This window comes from Chinchilla lanigera, unplaced genomic scaffold (genome assembly GCF_000276665.1).
Source record: "Chinchilla lanigera isolate Chin_1 unplaced genomic scaffold, ChiLan1.0 scaffold00064, whole genome shotgun sequence".
NCBI classification, from domain to species: domain Eukaryota; kingdom Metazoa; phylum Chordata; class Mammalia; order Rodentia; family Chinchillidae; genus Chinchilla; species Chinchilla lanigera.
Window position 1 is genome coordinate 1,449,708 of NW_004955465.1, and position 19,168 is coordinate 1,468,875.

At 43.4% G+C, this 19,168-nt stretch overlaps 1 protein-coding gene across 1 annotated transcript in view; it reads right to left on the minus strand.

The window, feature by feature from the left end:
- Phactr1 (phosphatase and actin regulator 1) overlaps positions 1 to 19,168 on the minus strand; it is a 520,403-nt gene that overhangs the window by 54,290 nt on the left and 446,945 nt on the right. Inside the window, exon 9 of the mRNA XM_005398816.2 lies at positions 12,354 to 12,675. Coding sequence (XP_005398873.1) covers positions 12,354 to 12,675 — 322 coding nt within the window. The remainder of the gene's footprint in view (positions 1 to 12,353; positions 12,676 to 19,168) is intronic.

Here is a 19,168-nt window from a genome sequence, read left to right on the forward strand (position 1 = left end):
GAGGCTCTGAGAGGGAAATTAATCAGCCCACAAATACAGGGAATGAGTTGGGATTTGAGTCCATCCTGTAACAATACTCTGTATCCCAAATTGCACTGTGACCCTTACAGGGTTGTGTGCTTTGACTGAACACAAGTCCCACTAATCATACCCACATGAGACGGTGGAAACATCACGTATAAAAAAGATCCATAAAAGTGGGCACTGTTTAGACCTTACTAGACAGGGCAAGTAATGGTGTCCTGCCCTGTCACAAACGGGCCACTCCTGGGCACTGAGTTTAATGCGTTCCTCTTGGACGCTGGGTCCAGAATAGTCAAAACAGTGCAAAACTCAGCCATTTACCTACTAATGGGGCTGCTCTTGTAGCAAATGGCAGAGTGAGTGCTTGCAATGGAGCTCTAAATATTTACTATCCAATTCTTTATAGAAAAAGTGTCCCGACCTCTGATCTAAACTAATATTTCCTAAACCTCCATTGTACTCCTAATTCCTTAATTTTTGTGTAAGCCATTTCCTGAACTCCATTACACTATTTGCAGTTATTTACTTTATATTTTTCTTCAAGTCAAAACTTCTTATGAACTTAAATTTATTTTAACTTTAAGTAAACAATGTCTGTTATCAAAACACATGCTAAGTATGTTAATAACATGTATGTACAATTTTTATATTAATATATACACTTTAATATTCATATCATGCATGTCAGTGTATTAAAGAAAATATTACGCATAAAAATTATCTCAAACCCATTTTACCCACCACTCAGCTCACCCTCTACACTGCTGTCAAATTGGTCTGATCATGTAATTCTCTCAGTTACAATGGGGACCGGTTGTGTAGTCAGTATCAACAGCTGCCTGGTGGGGGCACTACAGAAGCAGCTGGAGACATCTGCTGACCAATTAGGTTGTGGTCCAAGAAAGTGTGAATCAAGCAGGTGCTACAACACCTGTTTTTTCCTAAGGAGAAAAAAAGTATCATTTAGGAAGCCAGAAGAATTCACCAAGAGGGTTTTAAAACATCTATTAAGAAGTAACATTGAAGGGCAAGTATATGGCCACCAATGACTGAGACATCATCTTTTGTTTAAATGCTGGTCTGGATCAGGCTTTTTCAACAGCAGCATGACTGACAGTTTGGACCGACAATTTCTTCCTTTGGGAGCTGTGCTGTGCATTGTGGTAGGTTTAGCATCATTCCTGGCTTCTACCTACTAGGTGCCAGTAGCATTTCCTCCAACTGTGACAATCAAAAGTATCTCAGGACTTTGCCAATTATATATCTTCTGCATTTGTACAAAAACTGCCTTGGTTTGGGAACCTCTGGCTTACAGCATCCACGAAGGCTTTGTTACTTGCTGCATTCTCAGGACTGGACCACAGGAGCAAGTTTGGAGATTCAAGAATTCTCAGTATCCATTGAATCACCCAGATCCAACCCTGTAGGGTCCTGACACGCAGTGACTCAGGTTAGCATCCTCACCTTGTACTGGCACCTTGCTGCTACTATGGTTCCACTTAACAAGTTATTTTCAGCCCTGCTGTAGTTTCTGAGCAGTTACCTCATTAATACAAGAGCTTCCTACCTGCTCTCAAGCAGAGCAGCTTTTCTCATTATGTTGCCCAGATCAGTGGTTTACTCAATGACACTCTAGTGGCCTGAAAGAGTCATCACATCCTCCAGAGTGATAATCTGCCACACTCGCATAGGAGAAGCTGACTCATGCAATCAGATTTATTCTAGAACTTTCACATGAAAATTCTTTACACTAACCATTTAGTTTGTTTAGGCTTCAAATGGACTTTATTACACATGGGTTGTGTCCTGTTCCTCTTTCCATTGGCTGGCTGACTATTAAAACCACAGGTAAGCATAAAACATCCTATCCTCCTATGGAGCCTTTGTGATTTTTTTTTTTTTAGTGTTGGTGATGGAACCTAGGGCCTTGCACACACAAGGCGTGTACTCTACCACTGAGCTACATCCCCGGCCTGGCCTCTGTTAATACTTACTGGATTACCATCACAGGAAATGATAAAATAAACATTTTTAAAGGCACACATTCAAGCTTCACAAGATCCCTGAGAGATAGGTACTGTTGTATAGAAAAGAAAAACTCATGGCACTTGGCCAGGACCAACAGCTAGAGGGGATCAGGCGTTTCCAAACTTAGACAGTCGACTATGGGAACTGATCTCTTACTGATGTCTCTATCCTGCTGCCTGTGCAGATGCGGTAGTCCTGCCATGCTTCTGAAACTTACCTTTCTAGAACTCTTCCCTTCCCACCACCCCTAGCCTATCCTCTGCAAGCTGTCAAACAGGTCTGGTCATATAATTTTGTCTATTAAAAGAGCCACAAAGAGCCTCTTGTAAAGCAGATAAACTCAAGCATTTTCTTTGGTGTGGAATATGAGATCTCATGAGGTCTCATGATCTGACTTCCAGTTTCTTTCTTACTTTTTCTTTTTTTTTAAACTTTAAAACATTTACTGGACACAAATACATAAAAATGGAATGTTGATGGAGCAGCATGTGATGTTTTAACATATGCATAATTTTTAAATAGGGGTAACTATATCTTTGTGTGTGCACACGGAGGGCACTGGGAGTTGAACCAAGGGCCTTTGCACTGAGCTACATCCCCAGTCCTTTACTCTGAGACAGGGTCTCACAAAATCTCTAAGTTGCCCAGGCTCGGCTCAAACTTGTGATCCAGGGTGCCGGGATTAGCAGCATTTGCCACCAGGCCTGGTTCCATAACTATTTTTTTGAAATAGTCAGGGCATTATTGTTACCTTCCGTTAACCTACTATGCACTGGCATACCAGAATGTGCTGCTCCCATCTGACTATGACATGGCGCCACTGATCCATCCTTTCTATTTCAGTCATTATTCTGAGTGCTTCAGCCACACCAGGCCACTGGCCACTGCCCAAGAAGGTTGTAGACCTTCCTGCCTCTTTCTCTGCTTCTGTTATCACTCTACCTTTGTACCTTCGCTTCTGAGTTTGGACTGCAGAATTCTCCCTATACTTAGGGTCGGCTCAGATGCCATTTCTTTTGTGCAGCCTTTTCTGATTTTTTTTCAGAGGAAAGCACTCCCTTCATGGTGCATCCACAGCTTCTGCCCCCATCTCTGCTATGGGATCTGTCAATGCTATAATTGCATGAGTAAGTACCCTACCATGATGGCAAGGCTCCCAAAGACAGCGGCTAATTAATATTTACTGTCATACCTCAGCTTTAGTATTGAGCATGTTTTGGAACTGAAGGAAGTCAATACGATGTTTGAATTCAAGTCTTTTGGGATGAGAGTAAGCCATATTACTCTACTGCTGTAGTTTGGAGTGTGTGTTCTCCAAATGTTCATATGCAAAGATTTGCTCCACAGGTGGTTCTGCTGGGAAGAACTGGATCTTGTAGGAGGTGGGGCCTAGTGGGAGGTCTTTAGGTTATTGGGGGTATACCTTTGAAGAGGGCGTGGGACCCTGATTTCATTTTTTTCTTGTTCCCTGGCTATAAGGTGAACAGCTTTGCTCTGATACTCATGACTGTCATGATGTGTTACCATACCCAAATCCACAGGAACAACTAATCATGGGCTGAAACCTCTAAAACTGTGGCCCCAAATAAATCTTTTAAGTTTATAAGTTAATTATCTCGGTTACATGTTTTAGCAATGGAACACTGACTAACAGAATTTATATTATTTAATTCTCTAAAACAATTATCTCCAGCCATTAGATCAAGTTGTATTTTTATAGGGAAAGCATCATTGTGAAAGGGGAATTAAGGGTTTCAGTCATACTGATCTGGAGTTTTCTTTCTTATGAAGACAATTCAAAGAGTTCTCACACAGAGATCCATACAGGAAGAAGGCAATGGTACCTACATGCTTTCTGGGACTATGTATGCACAGCAGATGTGAAGAGAGCTTAAGGCTGTGACATCATCCCTCTATGCTTATACCTGTCAATCCACATCAATTACAATTGTCCAGAGTTAGACTTCTCTGTAAGGGGAGGTCACTGGGATAGAGGAGAGCCACAGATTTTCTCTATTGTAATCATGAATGTAAACAAACATCAAAGTTCTTACTTTCCAGGGGAAAAAGGATGACCTTCTGTTTCCTGTCACCTGTAATTTTCCTGATAAATGTAATAGGGATGGCCATGTAGTAACTGAAGAGGATTCCATGACATTCAAAAGATGATGGGTAGTTGCATAATTCTGGATTATTTTGATACTAGAACTTAAATACACCGGGGCTTCCATTGTTGTAGGGGCATTATAAAATGTTCATCACCTCATTTAATTTTCACAAAAACTTGCAGACTCAAGAAGGGTACTTAGCTGTTTTGATTTTAAAGATGAGGATATAGGTCTCTGAGAACATAGGTAATCAATCATCTGGATGTGAACACATATCATTTGGATATGATCTTTGGTTTTCTCATCCCAGGGCTCATCCTCTTTCCATTAACTACATTGCCTGCCTTCCCAACAAACCAGTTATTTTACGTATTTTCCAGAATACGTAAATTACCAGTATTTTCCATAATATACGTCTATGTTGACTATTAAGTGGACATGATTATTAAAGCTTTACAGTGAATGACAAAGAGAACACGTTCACACAACTCATCTATGCTTTGGCAATGAACTTGGCTATGGAGAGCCCCATGATGAGAGGTCACTGTGGAAAACACAGGTGGGGTTGGATTCTGAGGGGGCTGCACAGTTTTAGTGTAAGTAGCACATGGTTGTGAGGGAGAAGGTGTGCAGAGAGAACAGGCTGCAAGAGGGAGGGGAGAGTAATTACCAAGCTGGATGACCCAGTCTTGGATAAGGGGTGCTATCAATAAAAAGGTGGGATGCAAAGGGTTTGGTATCTGTTGTGGCCACTTTGATGACATATGTCCTTGAGGATAGAAATGCATCACCATCGCTCTCCTTCCAGGATCCTGCCTCACTTCCGCAAAGACTTTCCTAACTTTATACAGGTTGCATAGTTACTGGTTTATCACCTGTCTCCTACTGTAAAGTCAGCCCCCAAGGACAACGACTTTGTTTTGTTTTCTCCCTAGTGGATTGAGTGGCCTAATGCTTTTCTTCACAGAAATGAATGGACAGTGAGGAATGAACAGATATTTACCTAGCCCAGAAAAGAAACATTAAGCATAGAAGCATTTGGAACACTGGAGAGATGATGGTAACCCTCAGTTGGTAAAAGGCGAACCTTTTAAATGCTCTTATTCATCATCTTCTCAAGATACACCAGAGAAGAAAAAGCTTTTTCCTCCTCTTGGTCCTGACTCCATCAAGAATGACATTTCAATAAGTCCTCTGTTTGGAAAACTCCATTCTCTTCTTTGACTCTGCTCAAGCAGGTAGGAAACGCATAGATTAAGAGCACATCAGTGCCCTTCAGATGCTCACTTTCCTATCATTTAAGTCATCACATATTTCCAAGGAATCTCTGGACTCTGAAAATGAAGAGGCTGACCTTTCATGTTCCTTACTGGATGAGGGGAAGGCACACATCTTATTTTTCATAATTCAAAAAGAAACAAAAGCCAAGACAGGGCAAGTACTTTGGGCATTTCATCAGTTGGTTGCCTTTGAAGGGGGATTTACAATCACTAATTTATCTCTGTCAAATGGCAAAGGCTGGTAAGTGAGAAAGCGCCATGTCCCAGCAACCATCCACCATGTCCCAGTTACCGGTTACCAAATATCTCTGTAACTCTAGTAAAGAATCAGGGGTAAGTTACAAAATTAAAAAGTCTCTTTTAAATCTTTAATCTTCTTGAAGATCCTTACCATCATGTCTAAAGAAAAATGTGTAATAAAAGGATATTACTTTCTGGTATCTGATTCCAAATGCACCGATTTAAAAAAAAAAAAAGCAACGAATCTCCCCAAAGAACAGAGAAAATTTATTATCTACAAATATGACACTGAAAATGGAATTAAACTTCAATAGCAACAGCTTTTGTAATTGCATCTGCAGGAGTTATGAAGAGAGTTTTCAGAGGGGAGAGAGAGAGAGAACAATCAGTTGTTTTTCTCTTGGAAACCAAAAATGTGTGAGAAATTATGCTACAAATTGCAGTGCCTGAGGCTGAAAAATGACAGAAATAACCACTGAAACCCAAGAAAATAGTCAATCAGCTTCATTTTAAGAAAGCAGGCACACATTGTGTGGCTTATCATGGCCTAGGATTAGCCTTCTAAGATAAGAAACACAACATTAGAGCTTTTGTGTTTTGTTGGCGTTTAGTCAGCAGGAAACTAAGCTGCTCTATGTATAGATGAGGGCACCGAGTAGGGAATGTAGTTTGAATTTCTTTTTCCAGAAGTGGTAATGGGTTTGAATTAACTTGTTTCTAATCCTTTTTTTTTTCTTTCTGTCCTTCCAGAGATCAGGACCCATGTTTCTGACATGGTGTCTGGGATTGGGAAGTGATGAATAAAACTTTAAGACATACAGAGTGGGATCAACAGCCCACCCCTCCCAGTATTCTCCGTTTCTGATGATGAAACTAAACAAGCTGACTTTACTTGACTTTATTTCTGGATATCTGTCAAGGTCTTAGGTCATGCTTGACTGAGAGTGGCGGCACTAGGAAGATGAGGAGCAGTGAGGAGGACCATGGCTGAGTCCCAGCTGGGCCATTCACCTGCTGTGCCTATTGGTCTTTGGTTCCTTCTCAGTAAAGTGGAGAGATTTACTTTTCTACTTATAGGCTGCTGCAAGATCAGAGGGAAATCCTGATACAGCAAGCTTCATACACACCGAAGCGAGTAGCTGCTGTTGTCACGAGGGATGCACTGGAACACCAGCAATTTATCATACACTAACCATTATGATATACCCATTCGTGCTCCACTAATAGATAATATCCTGTAATGATTTATTAATGGATAGATGTTATCCACTAATTTATTAAAATATTTCCTTTAGTGTTTTTTCATGTTTGATCTGCAAAACTTTTGAGGACAATGGCTTTCAAGAAAGCTGAAGAATCAGTACTCATGCTTTAGGAAACGACAGGATTTCCATAGGAGCAGACACAGGAGTTCAAGCAAAGATTCTCATTTGAAAATACACTTCGTTTTTCACCTTCTTAAGACATCAAAAGTTGTTAATGTTTGTATAGACTCAATTCATCTCTTTGCTAATGATCTGCTTCCCAGTCTTATAGGGGAAGAAGGTATCATCTCACACCAAAATCAATCCTGTTGGAGTAGTGGTTAGAACTGAAAAACAGTAAGTATAGGCAGCTCCTTAAATATGATAAGTATATGCCTTAAAAGTAAACAACTGGCCCAGTGCAAGAGGTTGGTAACTCCGACTTCCAAGGCCAAGTGTCTAACTAGAACTGCAAGAGATTTTGAAGAGGCACAGCATTTACTCTACAATGAATAAAACACTGAACTTCAAATCAGTGCCAGTTCACAAGCAAGTAACACCTAGAACTTCAGACAGGGCAGTGATTCACATCTGCTTTTTATCATGGAGCTCTGTGGTTTGCAGGTTAATGTTACAAACATTAACCAGTGCAATAAATACATCAGACTGTTAAGGTTCAAAGAAACCCTGGGAATTACCAAGTTCAGGATCAAGTATCATTTTTTAGTATTTTCTGAGACTCTTGAGGAAACATGAAAAAAAGCAATTGTCACCATGACACAGATTTATATTTGGATTATAAATTCTATTGTGCTCTTTGAAAGGTTTAAAAATAATTATGGGATAATAGAATTTTAGAAATGGAAGGAATTTTGGGGGCTACCAGCTTCAAATTCTTTTGTCCAATGAAAAAATGATTCCTTTTTTAATATTCTTGAGAAGTAATGATTTCATCCCTAGCTAATATGTTAACTATAAAAAGGGACAATATAAGAAGACCAGAAACTATTTATATAACCTATACTTACTAATATTATTTTAAAGAAAAGACTGTGTACTATTGTGTGTGTGTCACAATGCTTGGTATGCAGCGCTCAGTAGGTGCTGCTGAAAGGTCAAGAACATTCTGGAACTTTCCAGGCTCTGGTGGAACCATTGTGGTTCTGGCCTATCTGTGATCACATAGATATATGCCTTATTAAGTGTACTTCCCAGCAGAGGTATAGCCATTCTGTTTCTAAAACTTTCCACATCAGAGTTAACAACCTCCTGGAATACATCTAATAGAGCATTATAGAGATGGACAGGTCCTTAGCAAATGAACTGACCTGTAAGGTTTTCCTTTATGCAAGTAAACAAGTAAACCCTCTGGGATAGCTGCTGGCCTGACATCTTTTGAAGATCTCCAGTGTCTTCTCTAGTGGCTTAATGATCTTCCATATGTCTGATTATAATTTTCTATCACTATTCTCATTCTCTATGAACAGTCTTCTAACACCCTGGGGAACAACTGCCAACTTTCTCTGTCTTCTGAATGAAAATCTCATCCACCCTTTGGAGACAGAAGATCACTCCTTCTCATCTGATGCAAATATTCTCCCATACTTCTTTCCCGTTTCATCTGGCCTCTCATCTTCTAGTTCTCAGTTTCTTTGTAGCTCTCTAGAGAAGACCACCCTGAGTCTCACAGACCAGTTGACAGCCCTGTTGCACACTCTGTCCCCACCCCACACCCTCCCAGTATGACCTGCTCAGTCCACGTCCCGGGACACTCTGAGCTCCACTGAGGGCGGCCACTTCTGTACTGAGTTCACTGCTATTCCCAGCTCCAGATGTAAAATCCGCTTCCAAAAAGGTATTCAGTTAAGAACTACTAATGGGTCTTCCAGTTACTAAGTGCTGTGCTTTCACTGTGTACTCCCAAATTCACATGTTAGAAATTTAACCACCATTGCCACAGTGTTGAGATGTGGGGGTTTTAAGGGGGGAATTAACAAATTACTGTCATTATCATGGGAGGAGTGGGCTCATACCACAAGAGTGAGTTTGTTCTAAAAGCAAGTTTGGCCCCACTTTTTGCCCTCACCCTCTTCCCCTCCCAGCTTCTACCACGTTAGATGTAGCAAGGAGGCCCTTGACACATGCTAGCACCTTGATCTTGAACATCAGCTCTGGAGCTGTAAGAAAATAGATTTCTGTTTAATCACGCAGGGTATGGTCTCTTGCTATGGCAGCCCCTGTAAATGAATTCGGTCATGGACTGGCTTTCCTGGCACATGATCTCATGGACCATGGTGCTGGGGATGGTCTGAAGGGGCAGAAGGGAGGGCAGGAGGAGAGGTAGCAAGGCAGGGGAGGATGATGGAGGTGGAGGCTAAGGGGCAGCAGGATGGAGGAGCATAGGAGTAGTGGCCAATCCAGGGATCTTCTCGCTGTAGACTGGATCAGATTTGTTGACGATCAGACATGGGGTACAAGCAAAAGAAAGGTGTCAGGGGTGAGCCTAGGTGTCTGCTGTGAACAACTGGAAGTATTCAGAAGGGAAGGACTTCCCTGAGAACGTTCCTAAAATTCCTGTGGGGTCAAGAAGGCCCCATATCGCCCTTCATTTTGCTACAAGGAAACAAGAGCATAGAGAAATCAGGACTGTGTTAACATCAGAAAGAAAATCAGCAGCTGATCAGAATTTCAAGTCTGGATTCCAGAATGGAGGCCAACTAGATCAACAGCTTACTGCAGATATTATAAGTAAGAAGTTGTATAATATTTGTTTGAAATGAGGAAACATTCCAAAAGGACATGAGTCACACGGATGGGGAGAAACAAAGACAATCTCATTTGAGGAATTCGGCACAAACAAACAAAACCTCTAACAAGATTGGACGGAGTCCATTTGCAATGTTCCTGTTACGGGCACTGAGGACAAGTTTAATGTGCTATATAATTTTGCTTAATGCTCACTGCCATTATTGGGTATTTACAATGTGCCACACAATGACCCGGCTGACTTGGATTGATTAAATCATTTAATCCTCACAAATAACCCAAATCAGACTGGGAGTATTATTATCACCCTTGTTTTACAGAAGAGGAATGAAAGGCCCACAGAGGTTAAGCGACATGCTTTACTAATAAGTCATGTGTGAGATCCAAATCCTGGCGTTTGGTTCTGGAACCCACACACTTGGTCTTGTGGTGGGGGCTGTCTGCAGCTCAGCTCTCCTGGCTACAGCAGCCCTGAGACTGGATAACACAGACCCGTTCAGTTTGTTTCACCTGGTCGCCCCTCACATTGGGTGAGCCAAAGCTGGAAATGGGTACATGCCACGTTTTAGTGTCACCAAGCAGACTTAGTGAGGGCAATGATTAAAAACATCTTCATGCAACAGAACAATTTTAGCAAAACCTCCAGGGAACGTACACAAGATATAAAAGGGTGAGAGAAGCCCTTAGGACATGGTAAAGAGCCCTGCCCAGTATGGGTCCAACAAACCCACTCATTGGTCTGAACTGCAAAGAAACGCTCCACAGATACCCATGGATATTATGGAATGGCATGTTTTAAGTGGAAATGTCCTAGTAATAGGTTGTCATGAGTGTCTTCTTCAGGTGATTGAAGCCCAGATGACTAACCCAGTGTCGAGTGACCATGTGGTTGGAAATGATGTTGATGGCCAGTTATCTAGGAAGGAGCTATGCTACAGGAAAGAGTACTGAATTTGGGTAGAAAGACTAAGGCTTGAAGGCTCAGCCCCTCAGCTCACAAACCAGGAAAATGTTTTTAAATATTTAGACAGGAAGGATAGTTCTTGCTGTTCATTTCTTCTAATTTTCAATCTATCACAAACTGATGCTTTTGTAAAATATAATTAAAGATGTTCAAAAATGAAGCCCTCTTTAATCACAAGAGCCAACAGATAAAATTATTTTGCCAAATTGCTATACAAGCATCCAAAAGTATGCTCTTAATTTCTGCACCTACGTGGCTGCACATGGGTGCAAGCACCGTGTGGACCATCCTTTGGGAAGCGCGTGTGGGGAACTCACTCAACCTTACTTCCTCCGTGTAGTCAGCCTCCCTCGGAGGTGTGAGGGTGAGACAGGATGATGGTGCTGATTGTGATGGTGGTGTGTATGTGTAACAGACTCAAAGGCACCGCCTAAGCTTTAAATTATTGCTGCTCTCACTCACGGTGGCAGTTGAAAACAACAGCGAGGGGCTGAATTAAATTGCCTTTTCTTTCTCAGGGAGGATCAGAATTAAAATACAAATTCATCAAGTCAGAACTCCTAGAAATGGCAGCTTCCCTTCTAAGGTACTTGCTTCCCAAACACAAGAGGGGAGGGAGCCGCGCCTCAGGGCTCCAGCCTGTGTGCATCTTGTCTTAGCTCTCTGCCTTGCTGATCTACTGGGCCTCCCGGACTGTAATCCTCCCACCCACTGGACACAGGGAACAGCAGTCAGTGCCCTGTGACACACATTTAGGTCCCAGTTCCAGGTGGACACTCTTGTGCTGGTCAATCCCAGGTATTTCTTGGGCAGGAAGCAGGGTGGTTGGTGGTGGTGGAATTCGGACACACCCATGTGCATACACAAGAGTGACTGTGAGCCAGCACTAAGAGATGAGGGCTCTCCCTGCCTGGGATAGTGAGGGTTTCCCACAGGCCTGCCAGCGGGTGTCCCTTGTGTAGGGGAAAACACTTCTGGAGGCAGAGTCAGATGAGAGGGGGGCTGCCCAGGGGCTGCCGCATCTTCAAGGCTCAGGTTACCTGATCTAGCTGTAACCCTTGCTTCCTCCACCAGTAAGAACAACAGTATGGCCCTCCACCTCCTGCAGCCCCTTGCAGGCTCTCTTCTTCCTGAGGTGACATTTAAATTGTCTTTTTTTTAAAAAAAAATATGGAATGCTTCACGCATTTGCATATCAGCCTTGCGCAGGGGCCATGCTAATCTTCTTTGTATTGTTCCAGTGTTAATATATGTGCTGCCAGAGTGAGCACTTAGCTTGTCTCGTGAATATCACAAAAGTAATAATACAACAAAATTAAAAGTAAGCAGTACAGTAGGAAATACAAACATATTTTCCTCCCATTTCTCCACCCCATGGTGATCTCTATTAATTACAGGGACATCCTTTCATACAACGTTAATGTTTAGAGAAACATGATGAGTGTGAGTGTGTGTGTGTGTGTGTGTGTGTGTCTGTGGGTGTTACTATTTCTTTGTGATAAATGTGATTACAGTTTGACAATGGGCAATATCATTTTTTTTTCTTCCAGACTTTCCTTGACATTTCGTTTTTGGTCTCATTTTACTTTCAAGCTTTTTCTTTCTTTGCTGTGTGGGAATGAAGGCTTATTCACTGTCTCAACCCCTAGTCTATCTCCAGCCAATCCCGCTCCTTCCTCCCTTCCCCACCCCTCATTACCTTTCCAGCCTCTGCATGGTCATGGCCAGCGTCTTGTTCAGTTCGTCTATCATCCTGCAGCCGGACGGGTGCATGGGGAGGGTGCCGGTGGAGGAGGGCAGGTGCTGGCCGTGGCTGCCATACTGCAGCTGGTGCTGGATCTGGGATGGCAGGACGGTGTGATGGTGCTGGGCCACGCCCTGCTGGCCACTCTTTTGGGCTGCGTAGGATGCCAGGGAAAGCTCTGGTCCCCCTACGGGCATGCAGATCATGACTTTCTTTGGAGGTAGCGGAGGCGAGAGTTTCACTGGCAGACAAGGCAATTTCACAGGGGCGCCAGGATCTGTGTCAGAAGGAGGTGAGAGGCAGATGTGAGTTGGGGGGTATCAGAAGACACCCAGAACACCCCATGTGCCCACCTTGGGAGTGTGGCCTTTGAGGTGGCCCCTGGGATACAATGCATCCAGAGAGGCCCCGGCAGGGTAAGTGCTACTCAGCAAGCATCACCAGCTTGTTTCCTGCTTGCAGTGCGCTGGCCTGATTGGACCCAGGAACCCCAGTGTCAGCAGTGTCTGTCTTAGGTCACATCAGCCCGGAGGCTCCTGAGCAGCCCAGACAGGAAAGCAGCAAGAAGAGGATGTATGATGACTCTTCTGCTCCTGAAAACCCACGGGCTGTCAAAGATGAGTTCTCTAGGCTCTGCCATGATGTCTGCAACTTTAAAGCAATGCCTCTTTTCAGCTGACATTCCGGGACAGAAGCCAGCCCTAGCTAGGATCACATCCACGAACAGTGTATCCTTCACAAGTGACTCGAATGCTGCCAACCTGGATTCCCTCATCTGTCCCTGGGGGAGACCACCCCTCCTTGGGAGCGTGCCGTGTGAGGATGAGTTGTTGCAGAGCCTGGCTCATGTGGCATCATCCATCCAGGCGGACTACACTGCTAGGAGGCTCCCTGGGGACATGCTAGGGCATGAACACCCTCTATACCATATACATGCAGACTGCAGATCATTTTTATGCAATATTTTCAATAACTGTGTGCATGAAACAAGAGCGTGCACCCTGAGCCATCAGAGCACATCCCTTGTACTGCCATGTTGGCCCTGGATAGATTCTGGTGCAAAGCCAACCTCTGGGTTCCATGCCAGTGTCCCAGAAGCTTCCCAGAGATGGTCCACACTGACGGGGGTCAGGGTCAGACCTTAGAGTCCCATCCACCCCACATTCCTGGAAAGCATCTGGCAGTGGGGAGGGGCCGTTGAGCTCTGTCCCCTCACGTTTGTCTTGGAGATGAGGGGCATGAGAAGGGAGGTGCAGGGCGTCTTGACATCACACCTATCTCACATGGGGGGAACACTACATCATTCTGACACATCATCTCAGAGGTCTTCAAATACAGAAATAGCTTTTCTCCAGCTGTCTCTCTGCTTTGTGTGTGGCTTTCCTGCCATCTAACTCCACAGCCCCTCCAAATGAGCACGAATCTGACCATGTCGCCACTCAGTTTGAAACCCACCCATGGAGTTTGGATGGGTTCTGGACAGTTCCTTGAGGCCTTCTACAGGCCATCTGCCACTAGCCTCATCTCTTCAGGCCCCTATTTCGCTCTCTTCCTACAGTTAGAAACAACCCTTTTCCTTCCCATGGTATCTGGAAAGCTCCCTGGCAGTTTCTCCCATTTGCTTCTGTGGATTTTACTGATCTGCTACCCCACAAATTCGGTCTCCTCCTTCAGCGGGTGGCCTTTGTGCTCCTTCACATTCACCATGAGAGCTGCTTTGCTTCTTCCCCATCCAGTGAGACTGGAGGGGACATCCAGGCTCCCCTCCCCCTCTGGGCCAGGCTGCCCCTTTGCACCCTAACCCCACACATGCGCCTTCCCTCCTGACTGCTATTCCACACCTGCAGCCTGGGTATTACTTTCCCTTGGGTTGGAATATCCTTCTGTTTTATCTTTTTGATCTGTTCCTACTTTCCCTTCGCAATCTGGCTCATTGAGACCCTCCCCGGAAAACCTCCACCAATCCTTGTATCACTCTCCTCTCCACTAGGTGCTGAGTGTCCCTTATTCAAAAGGCCTAGGACCGCAAGTGTTTCAGATTCCAGATTTCTCTGGATTTTGGAATATCTGTGCAGACATAATGAGACAGTTTGGGGGATAAGACTCAAGTCTAAATATGAAAGAATTTACATGTCATATACACCTTCTACATTTACCCCAAAGATAATTTTAGACAATGTTTTTTAATAACTTTACACATGGCACACTGAGTCATCAGAAAGTGTCCCTTGTGGCATCATGCTGACAATCAAAATATTTTCAAGTTTGGAGCATTTTGTTGTCTGCATTTTCAGATTAGGGATGTTTAACCTGTGTCATGCTAAGTATGTTCCAGGTTCTTCTTGTTTTTTTCTTCAGAAGTTGCTGAGCACCACTGACCATGGTGTAGGATGCTGCTGAGACTGGGACAGCCCAGTGCATGGCAGCCAGGATGGGCCAGCTCCATCCACCGGGACCCACGTCCACCTGAGAGGTCCCCAGGAGGGCCACCAGGTTCTATTTCTATGTCCCCAACATGTAAAAATGTAAAAGGTCAACTTGCCCAATCAGTTTACTGAAAACCAATTTGCCTAAAATTAATTTACTTAATGGTTCTTTGGCTGAAATTTAAAATGTGTAATTAAATGTGTTTTTAAAACCAATTTGTCTAACAGCAAATTCCAGTTGAAGTTTATATTTTTAACAGTCATTTTTCATAGAGCATTTTGTGAATGATGCCTTTTATTTCATGGGTAGATTTTTCTATTTTATTCATTTTGGAATACATTAAGACATTTTAGCCAAGTATAAAGGATGCTGAATTATTGTCTCAAGCAATGACTACTTAATCAAATGTTTAGCTTTTCCTACAGAGTTGATTCAAGGTGGGAGATTCCTTTTGTCTCCTTCTTGCTGATTTTTTATTTACCTGGTATGTACTTTGTGCCTTTATTAAAAAAAATTATATATATATACTGAATACTCATTTTTGTTTCATACAACACTGCTGTTTTCCTAGTAAGGATGACAAAGGGAGATGCTGGATTGAATGGCACTCACTTTTTATGTTTTCTTTTGAGAATCTAAATTTGTAAAAGCCTTATTTCATCTGCCTCATTTGGGAGGCTGGGAGAGGCAAGTCCCTGAGCCTCATCTTCAGAATTCAGGTCCACTGGGGCTACAGTGGCCCTGCCTTGCAGATTAGCTCCTAGATTACTCTGACTTTGGTTGAAACCACAGTTTGAGAAAGTGCTACAAGTGACAGTGATAAGAAGCACAAGATCGGTCCCAAAATTTGCTGGGCTAGAAATCTAAACTAAAAGCCACACACTCATTTAGCTCTTAACTTCAGCAAATTGCTTTGATGTTCAGTTTTTCAGTCTGTAGTATGGGAAGAACATGGACATCATACTTAGAACAATTAAGTAAAAGACACAAACTGGGTGGCGTTGTGCCTGGCATTCAGCTATGCAGTAGATGCTAACTATAATTCTTATTGCTGTCACCGCCGTTGTTACCAAACGTGCCCTTCAGGAAGGCCATCCCTCTCAAGGCAGCTTTAGGACCTCATGGTCCCAAGCTTCTCTTTGTCACAGAATTTCCTACAGAGTCAATTCAAGCCACTCAATTTGTCTTGACATCATGCTGATTTTGTGTGCAGTGCTAGATATGATTTATTAATTACACCACCTTGAATGTGATTATTTCCTGTCTTGTTTTACCAACTAGCAGCAACTGAGCCCAGTGTTCAAGAGGTGCTCAATCAACATTCTTTTTCCTTCTCTTCATGTCTTTAGGGTCATGGATAAAGGTGGAATTCAGTGTCTAGCTTCTCCTACACTAAGGTTCTGTTTATCAAAGCATGATCTATGCACCTTGAGTGTGAGAAACATCCCGTAACAGGGTTCCTTTCTGAAGAGGCTGCCCCATCACAAGCAGTGTGAGAACACCCATGGCCCCCGGGCAGAAGGTTTGGACATTTGCTGCAGGAGCCTCATTCTGAGGCCATGTCGAGCACCCTGGTGAAATTAGCCATGGTTGGGCACTCAGAAGGGCTGGACAGTCATCCCAGCCCCGAGACCAAGAAGCTCCACCTCTCTGCCCAAGACCTTTAGCTTTCCTGAGCTCAGGTTTCTCATCTGTAGAAGGACAGCATTACCTAGCACACAGGTCTATTAGGAGAAGTAAACAGGTTAATGTCCATGCAGTCTCCATGTCAGGTGTGGGGATGAGAGGGCTGGAATCTAGCCCACAGCCTGTCCTGGTGTAGGGCTGTGTCACCCCACAAGACACCTTTTTCTAATTTTATAAAGTCCCCATATAGGTTAGTGAAGGATCTGAGAATAAAAACCCCTTGTACAGTGCTTGATATGCCACAGGAGTTCAACAAATGTATCCTTCATGGATTTTGAAGTAAACAACATAATAGATTCCCTGCTGCCCTCACAGGTTGTTTTGAAGGTCAGACATGACATGCACATGCTCTGTCAACTGCAAAGTTCTGTATGCATTTGCAGAGTTACAATGGGGCTTTTGCTACACCTCTGAAAATCCACCTACCCTAATGCTTCCCAGCCTGGCACTAAGAGCTAGCAAGGGACACTCTTAGCAGGGCAGGAGAAGGAAAAGAAGGGGTTGTCTGAGTGCCAGTTGCTGCTCTGATGCCCATGGCATAGCTCTGGTATTGAGAGCTCATGGAAAAGAACACAGAACTGGGAGTTCGGAAACCCAGATTCCTTGCTATGAACCAGCTGGGAAAAGTAGATCATTTTTGTGCAATTCAGTTTCTTTACTTGGGAAGATCCAGGGATAAAAATGCTTCCTTTACCTGGCTTGCACCTTGCTGAATAACATGCTTTGCATCTACCTGATGGGTGACAGTTATCAATTGTTGGAGGACACATTCTGCCTCTTATATTTGGAATGACTTATATCTGCAGCCAGAGAGGCAGTGTGTTCATAAAGCTGTCTGCACTGATGGAGTGGAAGATGCAAAAATAACCAGTTCCAGGAAACAAGGAAAATAAGCCCAAACTGTGAGTATCACAGAGCCATAAAAACCCAAGAGGGCCATATTTCCAAACATGACACAGCTCTGGTTTATGACTTCAGACAAGAAATGAAAATGCAAGATTACTTGCACAGCCGGTTCTTGTGCACAGGACTGTGGGCTATGAATGACAATCAGTGTGGGTGAAGTGATTCTGGCCTAAGCATCCCTAATCTGAAAATGTGAAATGCTCCGAAGTTTGAAACTACTGAGCATTTATATAATGCCACAAATGGAAAGTTCCATGCATGACTGCATGTGATGGGTTGCAGTTAAAATGCAGGTGGACCACTAAAAATATTATATAAAATTAACTTTAGAAAGATACATGCATTCTGGGTTTAGATTTGGGCCCTATCCCCCATCCCTATCCCTATCCCTATCCCCATCCCTATCCCCCATCCCCCACCCCCATCCCCCATCCCCATCCCTATCCCTATCCCTATCTATTCCCAAATCTAAAAGACTCTAGAATCTGAAATGCTTTGACTACAAGCATTTCAAATAAGGAGACTCAACCCGTGCACCTTTAGTGTCTCTTCTCACCAGCATAAAGGAACTTTTAGACTAGCACCTGCTCTGCAGGCCCATTTTTAACTGATACATCAGTGGTACTTGTAAGTGATAGTAGCACTTAGTGCTAATAAAAAAGGTGTTGTAAGAATATCTCAGTCATTTACTGCCTACTTTCAGCATGCTCGACCCTCTAATCTCCTCTCATAAGAGGTGTGAATTGAAACATAGGTGGCTCTTTAGTTGTGCTATTGTGGCTGCTTTGATATCTTGGATCAACTCAAAATGTTTACCTTTCACGGGCAGTGTGAGTTTGGGGAAAGAGCCAGAAGTTGTGTGATGCCAAAAGAAGACACACGATGGTGTTTTCACGAGCCTGCCTTTCCATTAGATGGCACGCAGCAGCAGCATTCACTGTATTTTTGAATGTACTTCATAGACTCACTCACAAAAGAGGACTTCCAGAACTTCTTCAGAAAGTGGCAAGAATGATGGGATAAGTATGTTCAACGTGAGTGGGTATATTTGGCGGGGGCCAGGGAGAACTAGTAGAGATACTTTTTACTGTAATAATTTTTTAATGTAAACATCCACCACGCTTTTTGATCACCCCTTTTGGATATTGGCATCTTACCTATGACATAAAGGGCCTAATAGTGGTCCCCTAACCTGGGACTTAAATTAGCATCACTGAACTGCTTAATCAGATGAGCCCTTGTCTGCATAAGAGCTCCATTAATTCTGGAGCACACCAGGCCACCCTAGGGACCATAAAATAACTTAGTGTTTTGTTTTGGTCAAGGGCAAAATGTGCTGTCTAGCCCCTAGTGGTGAGAGGGATGGCGAAGAGGAAATGACAGGAAACATAACAAGTTGTTTGTGTTCAATGTTTCAAACCTAGCTTTCCCTCTCCAGCCAGGCCAGCCTCTTGCAACTTTAGGAAACAGCTGGCGTTTCTGAAAACGACATCCTGAGAATCCTGGAATTGAGAGCCAAGTTAGCACGCACTGGCACCAGCAGGGGACATTGTTTCAAGGCACTTTCCACAAGGAAAGATGTCTGTGTTTAAATTAAGTTCTTACAAGACCATCTGGAAGGTGACAGTGATGGGGGACTGTGCCTTATTGAGAAGGAGGTGCTGGGCTGTGGATGAGTGTGGCTCACCAGCCAAACCACTTGGCAGGTCTCCCTGCAGAACATGCCACTCAATGTGATTCTTTTTGGTACA